General features: G+C 40.4%; 2 protein-coding genes across 11 annotated transcripts in view; both read right to left on the bottom strand.

The window, feature by feature from the left end:
- Positions 1-21,067, bottom strand: part of dnc (phosphodiesterase dunce) — a 1,419,595-nt gene that overhangs the window by 449,156 nt on the left and 949,372 nt on the right. The window lies entirely within an intron of this gene.
- LOC139749054 (DNA-directed primase/polymerase protein-like) overlaps positions 1-21,067 on the bottom strand; it is a 104,378-nt gene that overhangs the window by 61,034 nt on the left and 22,277 nt on the right. For 2 of the 6 annotated variants that reach the window (XM_071662498.1, XM_071662496.1), the window contains exon 2: positions 17,434-20,902. The exons of 2 other annotated variants lie outside the window; for them this stretch is intronic. In XM_071662498.1, coding sequence (XP_071518599.1) covers positions 18,979-20,832 — 1,854 coding nt within the window. In that variant the 5' untranslated portion in view covers positions 20,833-20,902 and the 3' untranslated portion in view covers positions 17,434-18,978. Of the gene's footprint in view, positions 1-10,687; positions 12,103-17,433; positions 20,916-21,067 lie in introns of those variants that run through there. 2 more of the 6 variants (XR_011712879.1, XM_071662497.1) reach the window with 2 other exon arrangements.

Here is a 21,067-nt window from a genome sequence, read left to right on the forward strand (position 1 = left end):
TTCGTCTGTTTCCTTGCGCTACCTCGCAAACGCGGGAGACAGCGACAAAGTATAAAAAAAAAAAAAAAAAAAAAAAAAAATATATATATATTACAGAGGTATAAGTTTGAGTATTCCTGGTAAATTATATGGGAGGGTATTGATTGAGAGGGTGAAGGCATGTACAGAGCATCAGATTGGGGAAGAGCAGTGTGGTTTCAGAAGTGGTAGAGGATGTGTGGATCAGGTGTTTGCTTTGAAGAATGTATGTGAGAAATACTTAGAAAAGCAAATGGATTTGTATGTAGCATTTATGGATCTGGAGAAGGCATATGATAGAGTTGATAGAGATGCTTTGTGGAAGGTATTAAGAATATATGGTGTGGGAGGAAAGTTGTTAGAAGCAGTGAAAAGTTTTTATCGAGGATGTAAGGCATGTGTACGTGTAGGAAGAGAGGAAAGTGATTGGTTCTCATTGAATGTAGGTTTGCGGCAGGGGTGTGTGATGTCTCCATGGTTGTTTAATTTGTTTATGGATGGGGTTGTTAGGGAGGTAAATGCAAGAGTTTTGGAAAGAGGGGCAAGTATGAAGTCTGTTGGGGATGAGAGAGCTTGGGAAGTGAGTCAGTTGTTGTTCGCTGATGATACAGCGCTGGTGGCTGATTCATGTGAGAAACTGCAGAAGCTGGTGACTGAGTTTGGAAAAGTGTGTGGAAGAAGAAAGTTAAGAGTAAATGTGAATAAGAGCAAGGTTATTAGGTACAGTAGGGTTGAGGGTCAAGTCAATTGGGAGGTGAGTTTGAATGGAGAAAAACTGGAGGAAGTGAAGTGTTCTAGATATCTGGGAGTGGATCTGGCAGCGGATGGAACCATGGAAGCGGAAGTGGATCATAGGGTGGGGGAGGGGGCGAAAATTCTGGGAGCCTTGAAGAATGTGTGGAAGTCGAGAACATTATCTCGAAAAGCAAAAATGGGTATGTTTGAAGGAATAGTGGTTCCAACAATGTTGTATGGTTGCGAGGTGTGGGGTATGGATAGAGTTTTTGCGCAGGAGGATGGATGTGCTGGAAATGAGATGTTTGAGGACAATGTGTGGTGTGAGGTGGTTTGATCGAGTAAGTAACATAAGGGTAAGAGAGATGTGTGGAAATAAAAAGAGCGTGGTTGAGAGAGCAGAAGAGGGTGTTTTGAAATGGTTGGGCACATGGAGAGAATGAGTGAGGAAAGATTGACCAAGAGAATATATGTGTCGGAGGTGGAGGGAACGAGGAGAAGAGGGAGACCAAATTGGAGGTGGAAAGATGGAGTGAAAAAGATTTTGTGTGATCGGGGCCTGAACATGCAGGAGGGTGAAAGGAGGGCAAGGAATAGAGTGAATTGGAGCGATGTGGTATACCGGGGTTGACGTGCTGTCAGTGGATTGAATGCAAGGCATGTGAAGCGTCTGGGGTAAACCATGGAAAGTTGTGTAGGTATGTATATTTGCGTGTGTGGACGTATGTATATACATGTGTATGGGGGGGGGGGTTGGGCCATTTCTTTCGTCTGTTTCCTTGCGCTACCTCGCAAACGCGGGAGACAGCGACAAAGCAAAAAAAATATATATATATATATATATATATATCTATATATATAATATTATATATATATATATAACAGAGGTATAAGTTTGAGTAAAATTCCTGTAAATTATTGGTGGGTATTGATTGAAGGTGAAGCATGACAGAGCATCAGATTGGAAGAGCAGTGTGGTTTCAGAAGTGGCCAGGATGTGTGGATCAGGTGTTTGCTTTGAAGATGTATGTGAGAAATACTTAGAAAAGCAAAAATGGATTTGTATGTAGCATTTATGATCTGAGAAGGCATATGATAGAGTTGATAGAGATCTGTGGAAGGTATTAAGAATATATGGTTGGGAGAAAGTTGTTAGAAGCAGTGACAAGTTTTTTATCGAGGAATGTAAGGCATGTGTACGTGAAGAAGAGAGGAAAGTATTGGTTCTCATTGAATAGTTTGCGGCAGGGGTGTGTGATGTCTCCATGGTTGTTAATTTGTTATGATGGGTTGTTAGGGAGGTAATGCAAAGTTTTGGAAAGAGGCGCACGTATGAAGTCTGTTGGTTGATGAGATAGCTTGGAAGTGACATTCATTGTTGTTCGACTGATGATACAGCGCTGGTGGCTGATTCATTGTGAGAAACTGCAAGCGGTGACTGAGTTTGCGTGTGTGGACGTATGTATATACATGTGTATGGGGGGGGGGGGTTGGGCCATTTCTTTCGTCTGTTTCCTTGCGCTACCTCGCAAACGCGGGAGACAGCGACAAAGTATAATAAATAAATAAATATATATATATTTATCCCTGGGGATAGGGGAGAAAGAATACTTCCCACGTATTCCCTGCGTGTCGTAGAAGGCGACTAAAAGGGAAGGGAGCGGGGGGCTGGAAATCCTCCCCTCTCGTTTTTTTTTTCTCTTTTTTTTTAATTTTCCAAAAGAAGGAACAGAGAAGAGGGCCAGGTGAGGATATTTCCTCAAAGGCCCAGTCCTCTGTTCTTAACGCTACCTCGCTGTCGCGGGAAATGGCGGATAGTATGAAAAAAAAAAAAAAAAAAAAAAAAAATATATATATATATATATATATATATATATGTATGTATATATATATATATATATATATATATATATATATATATATATATATTTTTTTTTTTTTTTTTTTATACTTTGTCGCTGTCTCCCCAAACCATTTCAAAACACCCTCTTCTGCTCTCTCAACCACGCTCTTTTTATTTCCACACATCTCTCTTACCCTTACGTTACTTACTCAATCAAACCACCTCACACCACACATTGTCCTCAAACATCTCATTTCCAGCACATCCATCCTCCTGCGCACATCTCTATCCATAGCCCACGCCTCGCAACCATACAGCATTGTTGGAACCACTATTCCCTCAAACATACCCATTTTTGCTTTCCGAGATAATGTTCTCGACTTCCACACATTTTTCAAGGCTCCCAAAATTTTCGCCCCCTCCCCCACCCTATGATCCACTTCCGCTTCCATGGTTCCATCCGCTGACAGATCCACTCCCAGATATCTAAAACACTTCACTTCCTCCAGTTTTTCTCCATTCAAACTCACCTCCCAATTGACTTGACCCTCACCCCTACTGTACCTAATAACCTTGCTCTTATTCACATTTACTCTCAACTTTCTTCTTCCACACACTTTACCAAACTCAGTCACCAGCTTCTGCAGTTTCTCACATGAATCAGCCACCAGCGCTGTATCATCAGCGAACAACAATTGACTCACTTCCCAAGCTCTCTCATCCCCAACAGACTTCATACTTGCCCCTCTTTCCAGGACTCTTGCATTTACCTCCTTTACAACCCCATCCATAAACAAATTAAACAACCATGGAGACATCACACACCCCTGCCGCAAACCTACATTCACTGAGAACCAATCACTTTCCTCTCTTCCTACACGTACACATGCCTTACATCCTCGATAAAAACTTTTCACTGCTTCTAACAACTTGCCTCCCACACCATATATTCTTAATACCTTCCACAGAGCATCTCTATCAACTCTATCATATGCCTTCTCCAGATCCATAAATGCTACATACAAATCCATTTGCTTTTCTAAGTATTTCTCACATACATTCTTCAAAGCAAACACCTGATCCACACATCCTCTACCACTTCTGAAACCGCACTGCTCTTCCCCAATCTGATGCTCTGTACATGCCTTCACCCTCTCAATCAATACCTTCCCATATAATTTACCAGGAATACTCAACAAACTTATACCTCTGTAATTTGAGCACTCACTCTTATCCCCTTTGCCTTTGTACAATGGCACTATGCACGCATTCCGCCAATCCTCAGGCACCTCACCATGAGTCATACATACATTAAATAACCTTACCAACCAGTCAACAATACAGTCACCCCCTTTCTTAATAAATTCCACTGCAATACCATCCAAACCTGCTGCCTTGCCGGCTTTCATCTTCCGCAAAGCTTTTACTACCTCTTCTCTGTTTACCAAATCATTTTCCCTAACCCTCTCACTTTGCACACCACCTCGACCAAAACACCCTATATCTGCCACTCTGTCATCAGACACATTCAACAAACCTTCAAAATACTCATTCCATCTCCTTCTCACATCACCGCTACTTGTTATCACCTCCCCATTTACGCCCTTCACTGAAGTTCCCATTTGCTCCCTTGTCTTACGCACCCTATTTACCTCCTTCCAGAACATCTTTTTATTCTCCCTAAAATTTACTGATAGTCTCTCACCCCAACTCTCATTTGCCCTTTTTTTCACCTCTTGCACCTTTCTCTTGACCTCCTGTCTCTTTCTTTTATACTTCTCCCACTCAATTGCATTTTTTCCCTGCAAAAATCGTCCAAATGCCTCTCTCTTCTCTTTCACTAATACTCTTACTTCTTCATCCCACCACTCACTACCCTTTCTAAACAGCCCACCTCCCACTCATCTCATGCCACAAGCATCTTTTGCGCAATCCATCACTGATTCCCTAAATACATCCCATTCCTCCCCGACTCCCCTTACTTCCATTGTTCTCACCTTTTTCCATTCTGTACACAGTCTCTCCTGGTACTTCCCCACACAGGTCTCCTTCCCAAGCTCACTTACTCTCACCACCTTCTTCACCCCAACATTCACTCCTCTTTTCTGAAAACCCATACTAATCTTCACCTTAGCCTCCACAAGATAATGATCAGACATCCCTCCAGTTGCACCTCTCAGCACATTAACATCCAAAAGTCTCTCTTTCGCACGCCTGTCAATTAACACGTAATCCAATAACGCTCTCTGGCCATCTCTCCTACTTACATAAGTATACTTATGTATATCTCGCTTTTTAAACCAGGTATTCCCAATCATCAGTCCTTTTTCAGCACATAAATCTACAAGCTCTTCACCATTTCCATTTACAACACTGAACACCCCATGAATACCAATTATTCCCTCAACTGCCACATTACTCACCTTTGCATTCAAATCACCCATCACTATAACCCGGTCTCGTGCATCAAAACCGCTAACACACTCATTTAGCTGCTCCCAAAACACTTGCCTCTCATGATCTTTCTTCTCATGCCCAGGTGCATATGCACCAATAATCACCCACCTCTCTCCATCAACTTTCAATTTTACCCATATTAATCGAGAATTTACTTTCTTACATTCTATCACATACTCCCACAACTCCTGTTTCAGGAGTATTGCTACTCCTTCCCTTGCTCTTGTCCTCTCACTAACCCCTGACTTCACTCCCCAGACATTTCCAAACCACTCTTCCCCTTTACCCTTGAGCTTCGTTTCACTCAGAGCCAAAACATCCAGGTTCCTTTCCTCAAACATACTACCTATCTCTCCTTTTTTCACATCTTGGTTACATCCACACACATTTAGGCACCCCACTCTGAGCCTTCGAGGAGGATGATCACTCCTCGCGTGACTCCTTCTTCTGTTTCCCATTTTAGAAAGTTAATACAAGGAGGGGAGGATTTCCGGCCCCCCGCTCCCGTCCCCTCTAGTCGCTTTCTACGACACGCGAGGAATACGTGGGAAGTATTCTTTCACCCCTATCCCCAGGGATATATATATATATATATATATATATATATATATATATATATATATATATGTGTGTGTGTGTGTGCATATATGAGTGGACAAGTCTTTCTTCGTATGTTTCCTGGCACTACCTCACTGATGCAGAAAACAGTGATCAAGTATAATAATAAATAAATATATCTGGCAGTGGACTTAGCAGTGGATGGAACCATTGAAGCAGAAGTGTCACTTGGTGGGGGAGGGGGCAAAGGTTCTGGGAGTGATGAAGAATGTGTGGAAGGCAAAAACATTATCTAAGAGAGCAAAAATGTCTTTGTTTGAGGGAATAGTAGTTCCAACAATGTTATATGGTCGCAAGGCATGGGCTATAAATAGGGTTGTATGGAGGAGGACAATATGTGGTGTGAAATGGTTTGATCGAGTAAGTAATGAAAGAGTAAGAAAGATGTGTGGAAATGAAAAGATTGTGGTTGAGAGAGCAGAAGAGTGTTGAAATGATTTGGACATATGGGGAGAAGGAGTGAAGAAAGATGGACAAAGAGGATATATGTGCCAGAGGTGGAGGGAGCAAGAAGTGGGAGACCAAATTGGAGGTGGAAGGATGGAGTGAAAAAGATTTTGAGCAATCGGGGCCTGAACATACAGGAGAATGAAAGGTGTTCAAGGAATAGTCACAGTGAATTGGACATGCTGTCAGTGGACTGAACCAAGGCATGTGAAGTGTCTAGGGTGAACCATGGAAAGGTCTGTGGGGCCTGAATGTGGATAGGGAACTGTGGTTTTGATGCATTACACATGACAGCTAGAGACTGAGTGTGAATGAATGGGGCCTTTTTTGTTTGTATTCTTGGCACTGCCTTGCTGAAGCAGGGGATAGGGATGATGTTTTCCTTGGGGGAGGCGTAGCAACAGGAATGGATAAAGGCAAGCAAGTATGAATATGTGCATGTGTATTTATGTAATGTCTGTGTATGTATGTATATTTGCATATGTAGGCATTTATGTACATATATTTGTATATGAATGGTAGGCCATACTTCGTGTTTCCTGGTCATGAGAAGAAAGATCATGAGAGGCAAGTGTTTTGGGAGCAGCTGAGTGAGTGTGTTCGCAGCTTTGATGCATGAGACTGAGTTATAGTGATGGGTGATTTAAATTCAAAGGTGAGTAATGTGGCAGTTGAGGGTATAATTGGTGTACATGGGGTGTTCACTGTTATAAATGGAAATGGTCAAGAGATTGTGTGAGGAGGTACCAGGAGAGATTGAGTGCAGAATGGAAAAAGGTGAGAACAAATGATGTAAGGGGAGTGGAGGAGGAATGGGATGTATTTAGGGAAGCAGTGATGGCTTGTGCAAAAGATTCTTGTGGCATGAGAAAGGTGGGAGGTGGGCAGATTGGAAAGGGTAGAGTGGTGGGATGAAGAAGTAAGATTGTTAGTGAAAGAAAAGAAAGGCATTTGGATGATTTTTGCAGGGAAGCTGTGCAAATGACTGGGAGGTGTATAAAAGAAAGAGGCAGGAGGTCAAGAGAAAGTGCAATAGGTGAAAAAGAGGGCAAATGAGAGTTGGGGAGAGAGAGCATCGTTAAATTTTAGGGAGACTAAAAAGATGTTTTGGAAGTAGGTAAATAAAGTGCATAAGACAAGAGAACAATTGGGAACATCAGTGAAGAGGTTAATGGGGAGGAAATAACAAGTAGTGGTGATGTGAGAAGATGGAGTGAGTATTTTGAAGGTTTGTTGAATGTGTTTGATGATAGAGTGGCAGATATAGGGTGTTTTATTCGAGGTGGTGTGCGAAGTGAGAGGGTCAGGGAGAATGGTTTGGTAAACAGAGAAGAGGTAGTGAAAGCTTTGTGTAAGATGAAAGCTGGTGGGTTTGGATGATATTGCAGTGGAATTTATCAAAAAAGGGGGTTACTATGTTGTTGACTGGTTGGTAAGGATATTCCCTGTATGTATGGTTCATGGTGTAGTGCCTGAGGATTGGCAGAATGCATGCATAGTGTCATTGTACAAAGGCAAAGGGGATAAAGGTGAATGTTCAAATTACAGAGGTATAAGTTTGTTGAGTATTCCTGGGAAATTATATGGGAGGGTATTGATTGAGAGGGTAGAGGCATGTACAGAGCACCAGACTGGGGAAGAGTAGTGTGGTTTCAGAAGTGGTAGAGGATGTGTGGATCAGGTGTTTGCTTTGAAGAATGTATGTGAAAAATACTTAGAAAAACAAATGGATTTGTGTGTAGCATTTATGGATCTGGAGATGGCATATGATAGAGTTGATAAAGATGCTTTGTGGAAGGTATTAAGAGTATATGGTGTAGGAGGTAAGTTGCTAGAAGCAGTGAAAAGTTCTTATCAAGGATGTATGGCATGTTTACAAGTAGGAAGAGAGGAAAGTGATTGGTTTTCAGTGAATGTCGGTTTGCGGTAGGGGTGCGTGATGTTTCCATGGCTGTTTTATTTGTTTATGGATATGTTTTATTATTATTACACTTGATAGCCACTTCCCGCACCAGAAGTAGCGCCAGGAAACAGATGAAGAATGGCCCATCCACTCATATACACGAATATATACATAAACACCCATGCACGCACATACACATATCAACATATATAGAGACATGTACGTATATAAACATGCATGTACATATTCATAATTGCTTGCCTTCATCCATTCCCGGCACTACCTCGCCCAACAGGAATCAGCCTCGCTACCCCCTGCTTCAGTGAGGTAGCACCAGGGAAACAGACAGAAAAGTCCACATTTGTTCACACTCAGTCTCTAGCTGTCATGTGTAATGCACTGAAACCTCAGCTCCCTATCCACATCCAGGCCCCACAGACTTTTACATGGTTTACCCCATACGTTTTCAAGGCACTGGTGGCATTCATTGTTGCTGGGGAATAAAGCCATGCGAACAAGCATTGAGAGTTGAAGCCAGTGCCATGCACATTTATTTTTTATGGCATTTCAGAATTGAATTAGATATGTAGTGTTCTGAGCTGTGGCTGAGAGAATAGGTGCATAATGTAACTGATTTTACATCCATGAATTTAGAAGCACTGGAGAGTTAAGCTCTCATGGCCGTTACACAGTGTGCTTTATTACATCAGTCTGGGTCTTTAGATGAGACAACATTTATACCAAGTTTGCAAGCATTGGATTAATGTAATATAAATGTTATCTAGCTGTGAAATAGGCTGAATTCCCAACAGTTGAAGAAATTTTGCTTAATCACAAAATTATCCAAACTTGTCCCACTTAAGCAGCTTAGACATTGTCTATGGAACTTGATGCTTGCAAAGGTGCTTGTGATCTAACACTTGTAGACATGTTGCTGGATGAAGTATGTTTTTAAGAATAAGAAACTGATTTTCAGCTGTCTAATATGATCTCAGTTTATATGAATGCCGTAGGCTGTGATTCATCAAATTCTGTGCACATGATTTGTAGTTTCCTCATAATCATTGAGACTTCATCAGATTATAATAGTAAACTTTACAGTGTTTTGTAATTATATTTTTTATAAACTTTATACAGCAGTATCAGATGATTGTCATTTAGTTAAGCTTATGGTAGCTCTGATAGATTTCATGTACTCATTAAGGTTATCTTCCTGCTTATCAGGAAGTGCTTGGGATATTGTTTATGGACAACATATAATTGCATTTATGGAATAAATATTCATAATTATAAACTCAATTTTCAGCGAACCTTCTATCAGTCACAATCAGTTCCATTCTTTTTCTGTGGGGTGGCTCAGGTGCAGATAAGTATGCACCTTTTGTGGGAATGAATACTGCAAAAATGGGGTCCCAAACCCCTGTTGTGCAGTTTGGCAGAATGCTGGATGCCCAATCACTTAGAGGTAGACTTGCTACCCAATTAATAAACCATCACACTTCCAAAGAGCCAAGCTATACTGTAACTGATTTGTTGATTACTTAAAGACTGAATAGAAAAAAAGCAAACCATGACTCAACTAGTCCATGTGCAGATAGTTCCAGGTGTGTTGATATCCCATATTATGCTTCACTTGGATCATTTGGCAACATTGCACTACTTGTGTAACTAGGGAGCTGATTGTTAGAGTGGTTTCTTAGTAATGTTTCAATCCATCCTAAAATGCAAAGGAATAATCCTCAATAGAAATAATACAAGTGTTGGAGTTTCTGCAATGGCAAAATATTTCATTAAAAGAATACCTCTGAAGTAAGAGGAAGTGGGAAGGGAGACAGAAAGGCTGTTTGAAACCAAGTTGGATGTCGGAATTGCTAGCACAAACCTGCCTCATTACCTTACTCACACCACACTTCTGCAGATTGATCATCAGCAACAATAATTGGCAATACAGGGCAGAACTGATTCCTTGAGAGAGTCTGGCCATATGATTAGAGCCATAGCAACAGAGATAGGAATTTCAAAATCTGGTGTAATGTTGGTGTAGATGATGGGAGGAAAGTGAAAATAATCTGGATCAACATAAATGTAGCAAAATGAGAAAGACCACTCCTGCAGGTGAAACTCATTGTGTAAAAATCTGGCTAGAGGAGACAACTTGTTCTCACAATTATCCATCTACAGGGGTTAATAGTTTAAATACTATCCCATCAGACATGCACTCATCCAAAAACACTCTTCTTAGACAAATACGAGAAAGACGCTTAGATGAGATGACATGAACTCTGCAAACAAAAGCAGTCACTATCAGAGAACAGCCACATCAGACATTTCTCTGGGAACTGTCAGGTGGTAGCATTACAAAGCAGAGATACATCACAAGACAACAGCTATTGAGGAGAGGGTAAAGCAACCTCCATTATAATGCCATATTCCAATTTGCCCACCATTATTGAAGACCTTGATTTTTGGAGCATGGTAATCTTCTCAGTTGAGAAGACATTTGCACCCACCAGCCATGTTCCTCTCCACTGTTGCAGCCTAGCAACACCAGATATTCCCAAGAAAAATTTTTGAGATGAAAAAAAAAAAAAGGCATATCACATGCAGTATGTGGGGATGGCTACATCTTTGGCATAGATGAACTGGGAGACATTGAAAGGAGATGCAACACAAAAAATATCAGAATTTAAAAGTGATGGTCCCTTCTGTGTGTCTATGCTCTCCCATGTCTTGAGCATATAATATTCATGCAGGTATGAATGATGTTTTACTCTTCTGCATAATTTGTAGTGTCCAGTGTAAAGATATAAAGTGCATTGTTATTGTTTTTTTTTTTTTGCTTTGTCGCTGTCTCCCGCATTTGCGAGGTAGCGCAAGGAAACAGACAAAAGAAATGGCCCAACCCACTCCCATACACATGTATATACATACACGTCCACACACGCAAATATACATACCTATACATCTCAATGTACACATATATATACACACACAGACACATACATATATACACATGCACACATTTCACACTGCCTTTATTCATTCCCATCGCCACCTCGCCACACATGGAATAACATCCCCCTCCCCCCTCACGTGTGCGAGGTAGCGGTAGGAAAAGACAATAAAGGCCCCATTCGTTCACACTCAGTCTCTAGCTGTCATGCAATAATGCCCAAAACCACAGCTCCCTTTCCACATCCAGGTCCCACAGAACTTTCCATGGTTTACCCCAGGCGCTTCACATGCCCTGGTTCAATCCATTGACAGCACGTCGACCCCGGTATACCACATCAATCCAATTCACTCTATTCCTTGCCCGCCTTTCACCCTCCTGCATGTTCAGGCCCCGATCACTCAAAATCTTTTTCACTCCATCTTTCCACCTCCAATTTGGTCTCCCACTTCTCCTTGTTCCCTCCACCTCCGACACATATATCCTCTTGGTCAATCTTTCCTTACTCATTCTCTCCATGTGCCCAAACCATTTCAAAACACCCTCTTCTAAATTGTTTTTATTTACTATTATATTTGACCAGTTTCCCATGTCAGCAAGATAGTGCCCATACACAGACAAAGAATGGCCCATCCACTCATATATACATGTCTATACATAAGTGCCCATACACAGACATATATATACATTTACATATCAACATATACATACACAGACATATGAATATATACACATATACATGTTCATACTTGCTTGCCTTCATCCATTTCTGTCTCTACCCCATCCCACAATTAACAGCATTGCAATCCCCTGCTTCAATGAGATAGCACCAGGAAAAAAGACAAAAAAGCATTGTTATTTCTATAAATTCCTGATTGTGACAAACATCATTCCATTAAATATTACACATTTAGAGTAAAATTAATTTATAAAAGCACGATTACTTAAGACAATGATTTATTTCCAAGGTATGTTTTACTCTACCATTAAGGATAATTCCCTAATACACATGGCCAGAGTTGTCATATTACGGTTTGACAGACAGTCCAACATACAGCTTCTGGTGAGGCCTAGTAAGGGGTTGGACCTCAACCCCATTCAGAATGCATGGAGAACCACTGTTACATTCTGGAATACAGAAGAAAGCTGAACTTCACAACTACTCAAAAAAGAAAAAAATGGGAAATTTTTTTGCACTAACTTGCAACAGATTCTGTGTAACACTGTAGCTTCTCTTCCAGACAGACTGCAAGAGGTAATCACATACAATGGTACATGGACAAGTATTGAACTGGTAAATGGCTGTTCACTCCTAGAATTCACACATAACTCCCTCCTGCTACCCCAAGTTGCTTAAAAAGACTAATTATACCCTTAAATACTCAATGAAGCATACTGACAAGTCATTATTGTCCTATTTTTATAATTTACATTTATATGTTTTGAAAATTGTCATTGAATAATGATTTTTTTCTTCTCATAAACATTAAATCAAGCACAAACTCTTGTATCACATAATTTCTTTTTTTCATTGTTATACTTTGTCGCTGCATTAGCAAGGTAGTGCAAGGAAACAGACAAAAGAATGGCCCAACCCACCCACATACGCATGCATATACATAAACACCCACACACGCACATTTCAATGCATACATACAAAAACATACACAGATACATACACATATATACACATGCAAATATTCATACATGCTGCCTTCATCCATTCCTGCCGCCACCCTGCCACACACGAAATGACACCCCCCCCTCCCCCCACTTGCACATGAGGTAGCACTAGGAAAGGACAACAAAGGCCACATTCGTCCACACTCAGACTCTAGCTGTCATGTGTAATGCACCAAAACCACAGCTCCCTTTACAAATCCAGGCCCGACAAAACTTTCCATGGTTTACCCCAGATGCTTCACATGCCCTGGTTCAATTCATTGACAGCACGCCTTTCACCCTCCTGTATGTTCAGGCCCCGATCACTCAAAATCTTTTTCACTCCATCCCTCCACCTCCAATTGGGTCTCCCACTTCTTGTTCCCTCCACCTCTGACACATATCCATTTTGTCAATCCTTCCTCACTCATACTCTCCATGTAACCAAACCATTTAAATACACCCCTTTTCTGCTCTCTCAACTACACTCTTTTTATTACCACACATCTCTCTTACCCTTTCATTACTTAATCAAACCACACCACATATTGTCCTCAAACATCTCATTTCCATTACATCCACCCTCCTCCACACAATCCTATCTATCACCCATGCCTCACAACCACATAACATTGTTGGAACCACTGTTCCTTCAAACATACCCATTTTTGCTTTCCGAGATAATGTTCTCACCTTCCACACATTCTTCAACGCTCCCAGAACTTTTGCCCCCTCCCCCACCCTGTGACTCACTTTCTTAGGTTTGATTATATTGTGTTTATAAGTCTGTCTACCGGTCTCTCTTTCTGTTCTTGGGGATTTTAATATTCCAGAAATCAACTGGCACACTGTCTCCCATGTAGAATATGAATCTGTTAAACTTATCATCTTCGTCGAAGACACTTTTCTCTACAAAACCATCACTGAGCCAATGAGGGAAACTAATATACTTGATTAATTCTTGCATCCCCGTAGTTCTTAGTAACAAATACCTTCCAGGGGAACATGTAAGCACTTGTGATCATTTGGTAAAGTTCAAAGTAAATATCAAAACAAACTCCCCTAAAACCAGTATTAATGCCTGAAACTTTAAAAGTGCAGATTTTAATGGGTTGCATGATGTATTAAAGAGTATCACCCTTGTTGGTTCATGCCCAGAGGAATTATGGGCCAGTTTATGCACCATCAAGTAACATTCATTCCCATGCATGACAAACAAAACTAAGAAGCCTGAATGGTACTCCTAAGATACTGCAAGAGCTATTATTATTATTATTATTATTATTTTGCTTTGTCACTGTCTCCCGCGTTAGCGAGGTAGCGCAAGGAAACAGATGAAAGAAAGGCCCAACCCACCCACATACACATGTATATACATACACGTCCACACACAGCACATATTCATATACATACCTATACATCTCAATGTATACATATATATACACACACAGACATATACATATATACCCATGTACATAATTCATACTGCCTGCCTTTATTCGTTCTCATCGCCACCCTGCCACACGTGGAATAACAACACCCTCCCCCTCATGTGTGCGAGGTAGCGCTAGGAAAAGACAACAAAGGCCCCATTCGTTCACACTCAGTCTCTAGCTGTCACGTAATAATGCACCGAAACCACAGCTCCCTTTCCACATCCGGGCCCCACAGAACTTTCCATGGTTTACCCCAGACACTTCACATGCCCTGGTTCAATCCAGTGACAGCACGTCGACCTCGGTATACGACATCGTTCCAATTCACTCTTCCTTGCACGCCTTTCACCCTCCTGCATGTTCAGGCCCCGATCACTCAAAATCTTTTTCACTCCATCTTTCCAACTCCAATTTGGTCTCCCACTTCTCCTCGTTCCCTCCACCTCTGATACATATATCCTCTTGGACAATCTTTCCTCACTCATTCTCTCCATGTGACCAAACCATTTCAAAACACCCTCTTCTGCTCTCTCAACCACACACTTTTTATTACCACACATCTCTCTTACCCTACTATTACTCACTCGATCAAACCACCTCACACCACATATTATCCTCAAACATCTCATTTCTAGCACATCCACCCTCCTGTGCACAACTCTATCCATAGCCCATGCCTTGCAACCATACAACATTGTTGGAACCACTATTCCTTCAAACATAGCCATTTTTGCTTTCCGAGATAATGTTCTCGACTTCCACACATTCTTCAAGGCTCCCAGAATTTTCGCCCCCTCCCCCACCCTATGATTCACTTCCGCTTCCATGGTTCCATCCGCTGCCAAATCCACTCCCAGATATCTAAAGCACTTTACTTCCTCCAGTTTTTCTCCATTCAAACTTACCTCCCAATTGACTTGACCCTCAACCCTATTGTACCTAATAACCTTGTTCTTATTCACATTTACTCTCAGCTTTCTTCTTTCACACACTTTTCCAAACTCAGTCACCAGCTTCTGCAGTTTTTCACATGAATCAGCCACCAGCGCTGTATCATCAGCAAACAACAACTGACTCACTTCCTAAGCTCTCTCATCCACAACAGACTGCATACTTGCCCCTCTTTCCAAAACCCTTACATTCACCTCCCTAACAACCCCATCCATAAACAAATTAAACAACCATGGAGACATCACGCACCCCTGCCGCAAACCTACATTCACTGAGAACCAATCACTTTCCTCTCTTCCTACACGTACACATGCCTTACATCCTCGATAAAAATTTGGATTGGCGGAATGCTTGCATAGTGCCATTGTACAAAGACAGAGGAGATAATAGTGATCGCTCAAATTACAGAGGTATAAGTTTGTTCAGTATTCCTGGGAAATTATATGGGAGGGTATTGATTGAGAGGGTGAAGGCATGTACAAAGCATTAGATTGGGGAAGAGCAGTATGGTTTCAGAAGTGGTAGAGGATGTGTGGATCAGGTGTTTGCTTTGAAGAATGTATGTGAGAAATATTTAGAAAAGCAAATAGATTTGTATGTAGCATTTATGGATCTGGAGAAGGCATATGACAGAGTTGATAGAGATGCTCTTTGGAAGGTATTAAGAATATATGGTGTGGGAGGCAAGTTGTTAGAAGCAGTGAAAAGTTTTTATCGAGGATGTAAGGCATGTGTATGTGTAGGGAGAGAGGAAAGTGATTGGTTCTCAGTGAATGTTGGTTTGCGGCAGGGGTGTGTGATGTCTCCATGGTTGTTTAATTTGTTTATGGATGGGGTTGTTAGGGAGGTGAATGCAAGAGTTTTGGAAAGAGGGGCAAGTATGCAGTCTGTTATGGATGAGAGAGCTTGGGAAGTGAGTCACTTGTTGTTCGCTGATGATACAAAGATGGTGGATGATTTATGTGAGAAACTGTAAAGCTGGTGACTGAGTTTGGTAAAGTGTGTGAAAGAAGAAAGCTGAGAGTAAATATCAATAAGAGCAAGGTTATTAGGTACAGTAGGCCTACATTGAGGGACAAGTCAATTGGGAGGTAAGTTTAAACGGAGAAAAACGGGATGAAGAGAAGTGTTATAGATATCTGGGAGTGGATTTGGCAGCGGATGGAACCATGGAAGCGGAAGTGAATCATAGGGTGGGGGAGGGGGCAAAAGTTCTGGGAGCGTTGAAGAATGTGTGGAAGTTAAGAACATTATCTCGGGAAGCAAAAATGGGTATGTTTGAAGGAATAGTAGTTCCAAAAATGTTATATGGTTGCAAGGCGTGGGCTATGGATAGAGGTGTGCGGAGGAGGGTGGATGTGCTGGAAATGAGATGTTTGAGGACAATATGTGGTGTGAGGTGGTTTTTATCGAGTAAGTAATAATAGGGTAAGAGAGATCTGTGGAAATAAAAAGAGTATGGTTGATAGAGCAGAAGAGGGTGTTTTGAAATGGTTTGGTCACATGGAGAGAATGAGTGAGGAAAGATTGACCAAGAGGATATATGTGTCGGGGGTGAAGGGAAGAGAAGAAGTGGGAGACCAAATTGGAGGTGGAAAGATGGAGTGAAAAAGATTTTGAGTGATCAGGGCCTGAACATGCAGGAGGGTGAAAGGCGTGCAAGGAATAGAGTGAATTGGAATGATGTTGTATACTGGGGTCGATGTGCTGTTAATGGATTGAACCAAGTAATGTGAAGCGTCTGGGGTAAACCATGGAAAGTTCCGTAGGGCCCGGATGTGGAAAGGGAGCTGTGGTTTCGGTGCATTATTACATGACAGCTAGAGACTGAGTTTGAACAAATGGGGCCTTTGTTGTCCTTTCCTAGTGCTACCTGGCACACATAAGGGGGGAGGGGGTTGTTATTTCATGTAAGGCAAGGTGGCGATGGGAATGAATAAAGGCAGACTATGAATTATGTATATGTGTATATATGTATATGTCTGAGTGTGTATATGTATGTATACATTGAGATGTATAGGTATGTATATTTGCGTGTGTGGACGTGTATGTATATACATGTGTATGTGGGTGGGTTGGGCCATTCTTTCATCTGTTTCCTTGAGCTACCTTGCTAACGCGGGAGACAGCGACAAAGCAAAATAATTAAAATATATATATATATATATATATATATATATATATATATATATATATATATATATATATATATATATATATATATAACTTCTTTTATTCTGCAACCTTGGGACCTGACCAGTGAAAATGCCAGAAAACAGAACTTGACCCCTAAGGGAAACCCTTATGTAAACATATGCCCGACCCTGAGTCCTGCCAGCTCATTCCACATACAAATTGCTGTGTTATCAAAGGTAGAACAAAACTAAAAACAGGAAATAATACAACCATCAACACTTCCAAACACGGTTTTTATTGTTACATCAGAAGTAACCCCATATGGAGACTCCTCAATATCTTGGGCAAGAGTTTTTCATGGCATATGACACCAATACAGAGCAGATTCATCAGCATTATACACTTGTTCTGGGGTAAGCTTTCCACAGCCACTAGCTGTGCAAATTCATCCACAAACTTTGTTGCAGCTTTGTGATGAGTGTTAATGTAGCAATGACTGCATATTGGTAGCTGGCTTTAGTCAACCCTTGTTACTATTGGTATTATATTGTTATTGTCAAGGCAGCCATCCTGCGCTGTGTCAGTCCCAGCCAGGCAGCTGGTTTGTTCACTCTCTTGTCCTGTACAAATTGCTGCTGGTTGTTTAAAAGAGAACTGGTTTTTATTGATTCTATTAATACAACCTTAAACTACAAGTTTCTGTGTCAGCGATACACTTTTCACTGCACACAATATGTACCGAAATTCCATGTCTCCACTTAAACTTGAGTAACCATTCCTGTGAATATTCAGTCATTGTCAAGCTTTAGTTTTCTATGAAAAACTTTGGCTTGCTCAATAACATCTCCCCAAAAATGCTTACACCTTCATTACTTGGGAGCTTGAGCCATTTTATATGTGCACTGTCTAATTCTGTACTCCTGGCTCCTTTCAAAGTTTTCCGTAACTTTAAACTTTTCTGGCTTTCATTTTCAGCATAATAATGAATATAAGAAATAAACAAGATTGTTGATTAGCTTGGCTGCAGTGTAAACAGATTTTGGTGCCTTAGCACTACTAACAGTGCCGACCTGGTGGCAAATCCACAAACTAATGGCAGCAGATGCAAAATGTGCCAGACCATGGGACAACAGTGCCACATTTTCATAACAGGCTTCCTCATTCACTCATCATTAATCAGTACGCTTTATTAAGACATTTATATAAAACTTAAAGTATATCACATACATACTTCTTTATTAAGCATTAAGACTATTCTTCAAATTATGATATACATGACTAAGCTTCGTTCACCATTACCCAACCATTGCCTATTTGGGAGTCTGACAAGCAGGTTGCAAAAGTTTCATTATACCCAAAACAATACTGAAAAAATGTGATTGTGGATGATATAATAATAGGTTTTTAATACACAATCCTCTTAACAAAGAAATTACAAGCAAATATAACTGAAAAATCATGGAGGATATCTTAATTTCTCAGTGTCTTGTCATAAACTAAATCTGGCAATGGACAACATGGAAATTTTCTAGAGAGCATACACAAAACAGACAAATTTTCATGGATTAGCTTTTAATTTTAATCAGTCTGCAGCAAACATAAAAGCAAATGTTGATGACATCAAGTTCATGGCATATGATAAATCTTACTCTCAGATTTGCCAGAAGACTAACTAGACAAGCAATAAAATTTGCAAAAAAAAAACCAAAATATAAATTTCCAGAGGTAATATGTACATACTTTATAGAAAAAAGCACATCTATAGAGCATACCCTACTCAGTTATCCTGTGAACTGTAGAAAATAGATATTCAAAAGTTTTAACAGATAAATTCCATTTCATAGTTCTGATTCAATATCTGCTCTTCAACAACAGTTGCTGCCCTAGTAAACTCGTCATCACTATCATCTTCAAAACTAATTGCTGCATTAGCAAAATCTTCAACATTTTGTGGAGGATCAGCTGCTGCTTTTGCAAACTCTTTGTCAGCTTCAGTTTTTCTATATAATCCTGCTTCCAAATGATGTTGAGACAAGTCCAAATCTTGTGTAATGTTGTGTGATAATTCATCAAAGAAAGAACTACCTTGAGTTGAAACGAAAGAAAGTCTTTCCCATGCGTTGCCTTTCTGTGAAAAATTAATATGTGAGTTCTGTTGAGATCCCTGAAGACTGCATGAAGAGTTTAAAGCATGGTCAAGCTTGTCCCATATCTCAAATGCTTCTGCAGCAATCACAAGCTGTTCATCTGACACATCCTCCATCTCAACTTGAGATAGTGCAGTCAGTAACATTCTATCATCATCATCATCATCACTATCACAATCATTCACAGAATGAAGCCATTTAATGTCATCATCCGTCATGTTCTGCCAAAAGACAGTATTCTCCGGCAAAGGCCAGGCCTCAGACCTAAATTCTTTGCAGTCAGGGTCATGACACTTCTGATAATACATAGCACTCTTAAGGTCAACAACATACATAATTCCATTACTCTTATGCTCACGTCCAATGTTATAGCAAAACCTATTAAGAGCTATTTCATATACTAACCTCTCACTCTGAGAAAAATAATACCAGCAGCGTATGTAGCCCAAGCCAATAATCGTTTGAATGTAGTTATCAATTTCTGGGTATGGTGACTGACTGCAGCCTTCTGTTTCTAAAAGCTTTTTATTATCATTCTTAGTTTTTGATCTCACGTGATGGCAACTTTCTCCATATCTTAAAACTCTACAACCGTTCTCCACCAGAGTAATGAGAGAATCCTGAAATATTTTTTCTTCTTGATACACTCCATACTTATTATTTGGTACATACTCGTTTTCTTGGGAGATAATCAAGGGGGAGTTTTTTCCCAACTTCGTGGACTGAAACATCCTGAAATTTCTGTTTCTGGTGTAAACTCCTTCATCACAAAAGAGAACTTCAGTATTTTTGGAATCTACCACAAACAGATTCTTGATATCACTTAATGTAATACCAGGAACGTTCACAGTCTCTCTTTTCTTAACCCAGTCTCTGATTTTATTGCATATCATCACAACAAAATGCCCAACATGAATGTTAGTAGCAAATGCAGCACCTGGGATATTAAAAATTAGATGACGACTAAATTTACTGGAGGAAGTACTGCTTAGATCTAAGATATGTTTTCTGGTACAAAAGATGTTGAATTCTTTGTGAAGGAAATAACAAACTATCTGAATAAAAGTATTAGTCATAGAAACCCCATCCCTCTTTGGGTTATAAGTGTAGAGGAACTCAAGATCAAAGTAAAGTTTACAAACAGATTGTTTTTGTATGACTTCATATGTACACCTCTGGTTTGGAAGTCGTCCACAATGCCGAATCCACATCATGGAAGGATGAGTAACCACATAATTTCTTTTACCACCTTCTCCAATGGCATCCCCTTCAAAAGAAAAAACCATTAGTCCATCTCCATGATCCTGTGCAAACTTAATTGCCTCTGACTGACGAGAAAATGTCTTCCAAGTGGTTGGTGGTCCAAGAATACCTGGATGATAATTACATGGTAAGGGATTCTGTTCCATATGCTTAACCAATTTTGCCACATGAAGAACCTGATCTCGTGTCTGTCGAGCTTTGCCATAGAAGCCATCAACGTTGAATGTGGTGCATGTATCTTGTTCTCTTTTGCTATTTTCCATTCCGTACAAGTTATTTCATTCTCTGAGTGAGTTCTGTTCTAGTACTGTAACCATATTTTTTTTCTGGAACCTGTAATATAAATCTGCAAGTTTACAAAAGAAAAACAATACAAATAGCTTTAAAAACTATAAATTTTGCAAGGAAATTAATTTTAGCAGTATAAAAGAGAAGGTAAAAGGGCTACAATCTATGAAATCCCGCTGTCAAAACACCTGGAACTAAAGATAAAGAGTA

Source organism: Panulirus ornatus, chromosome 6 (assembly GCF_036320965.1).
Source record: "Panulirus ornatus isolate Po-2019 chromosome 6, ASM3632096v1, whole genome shotgun sequence".
Lineage (NCBI taxonomy): Eukaryota > Metazoa > Arthropoda > Malacostraca > Decapoda > Palinuridae > Panulirus > Panulirus ornatus.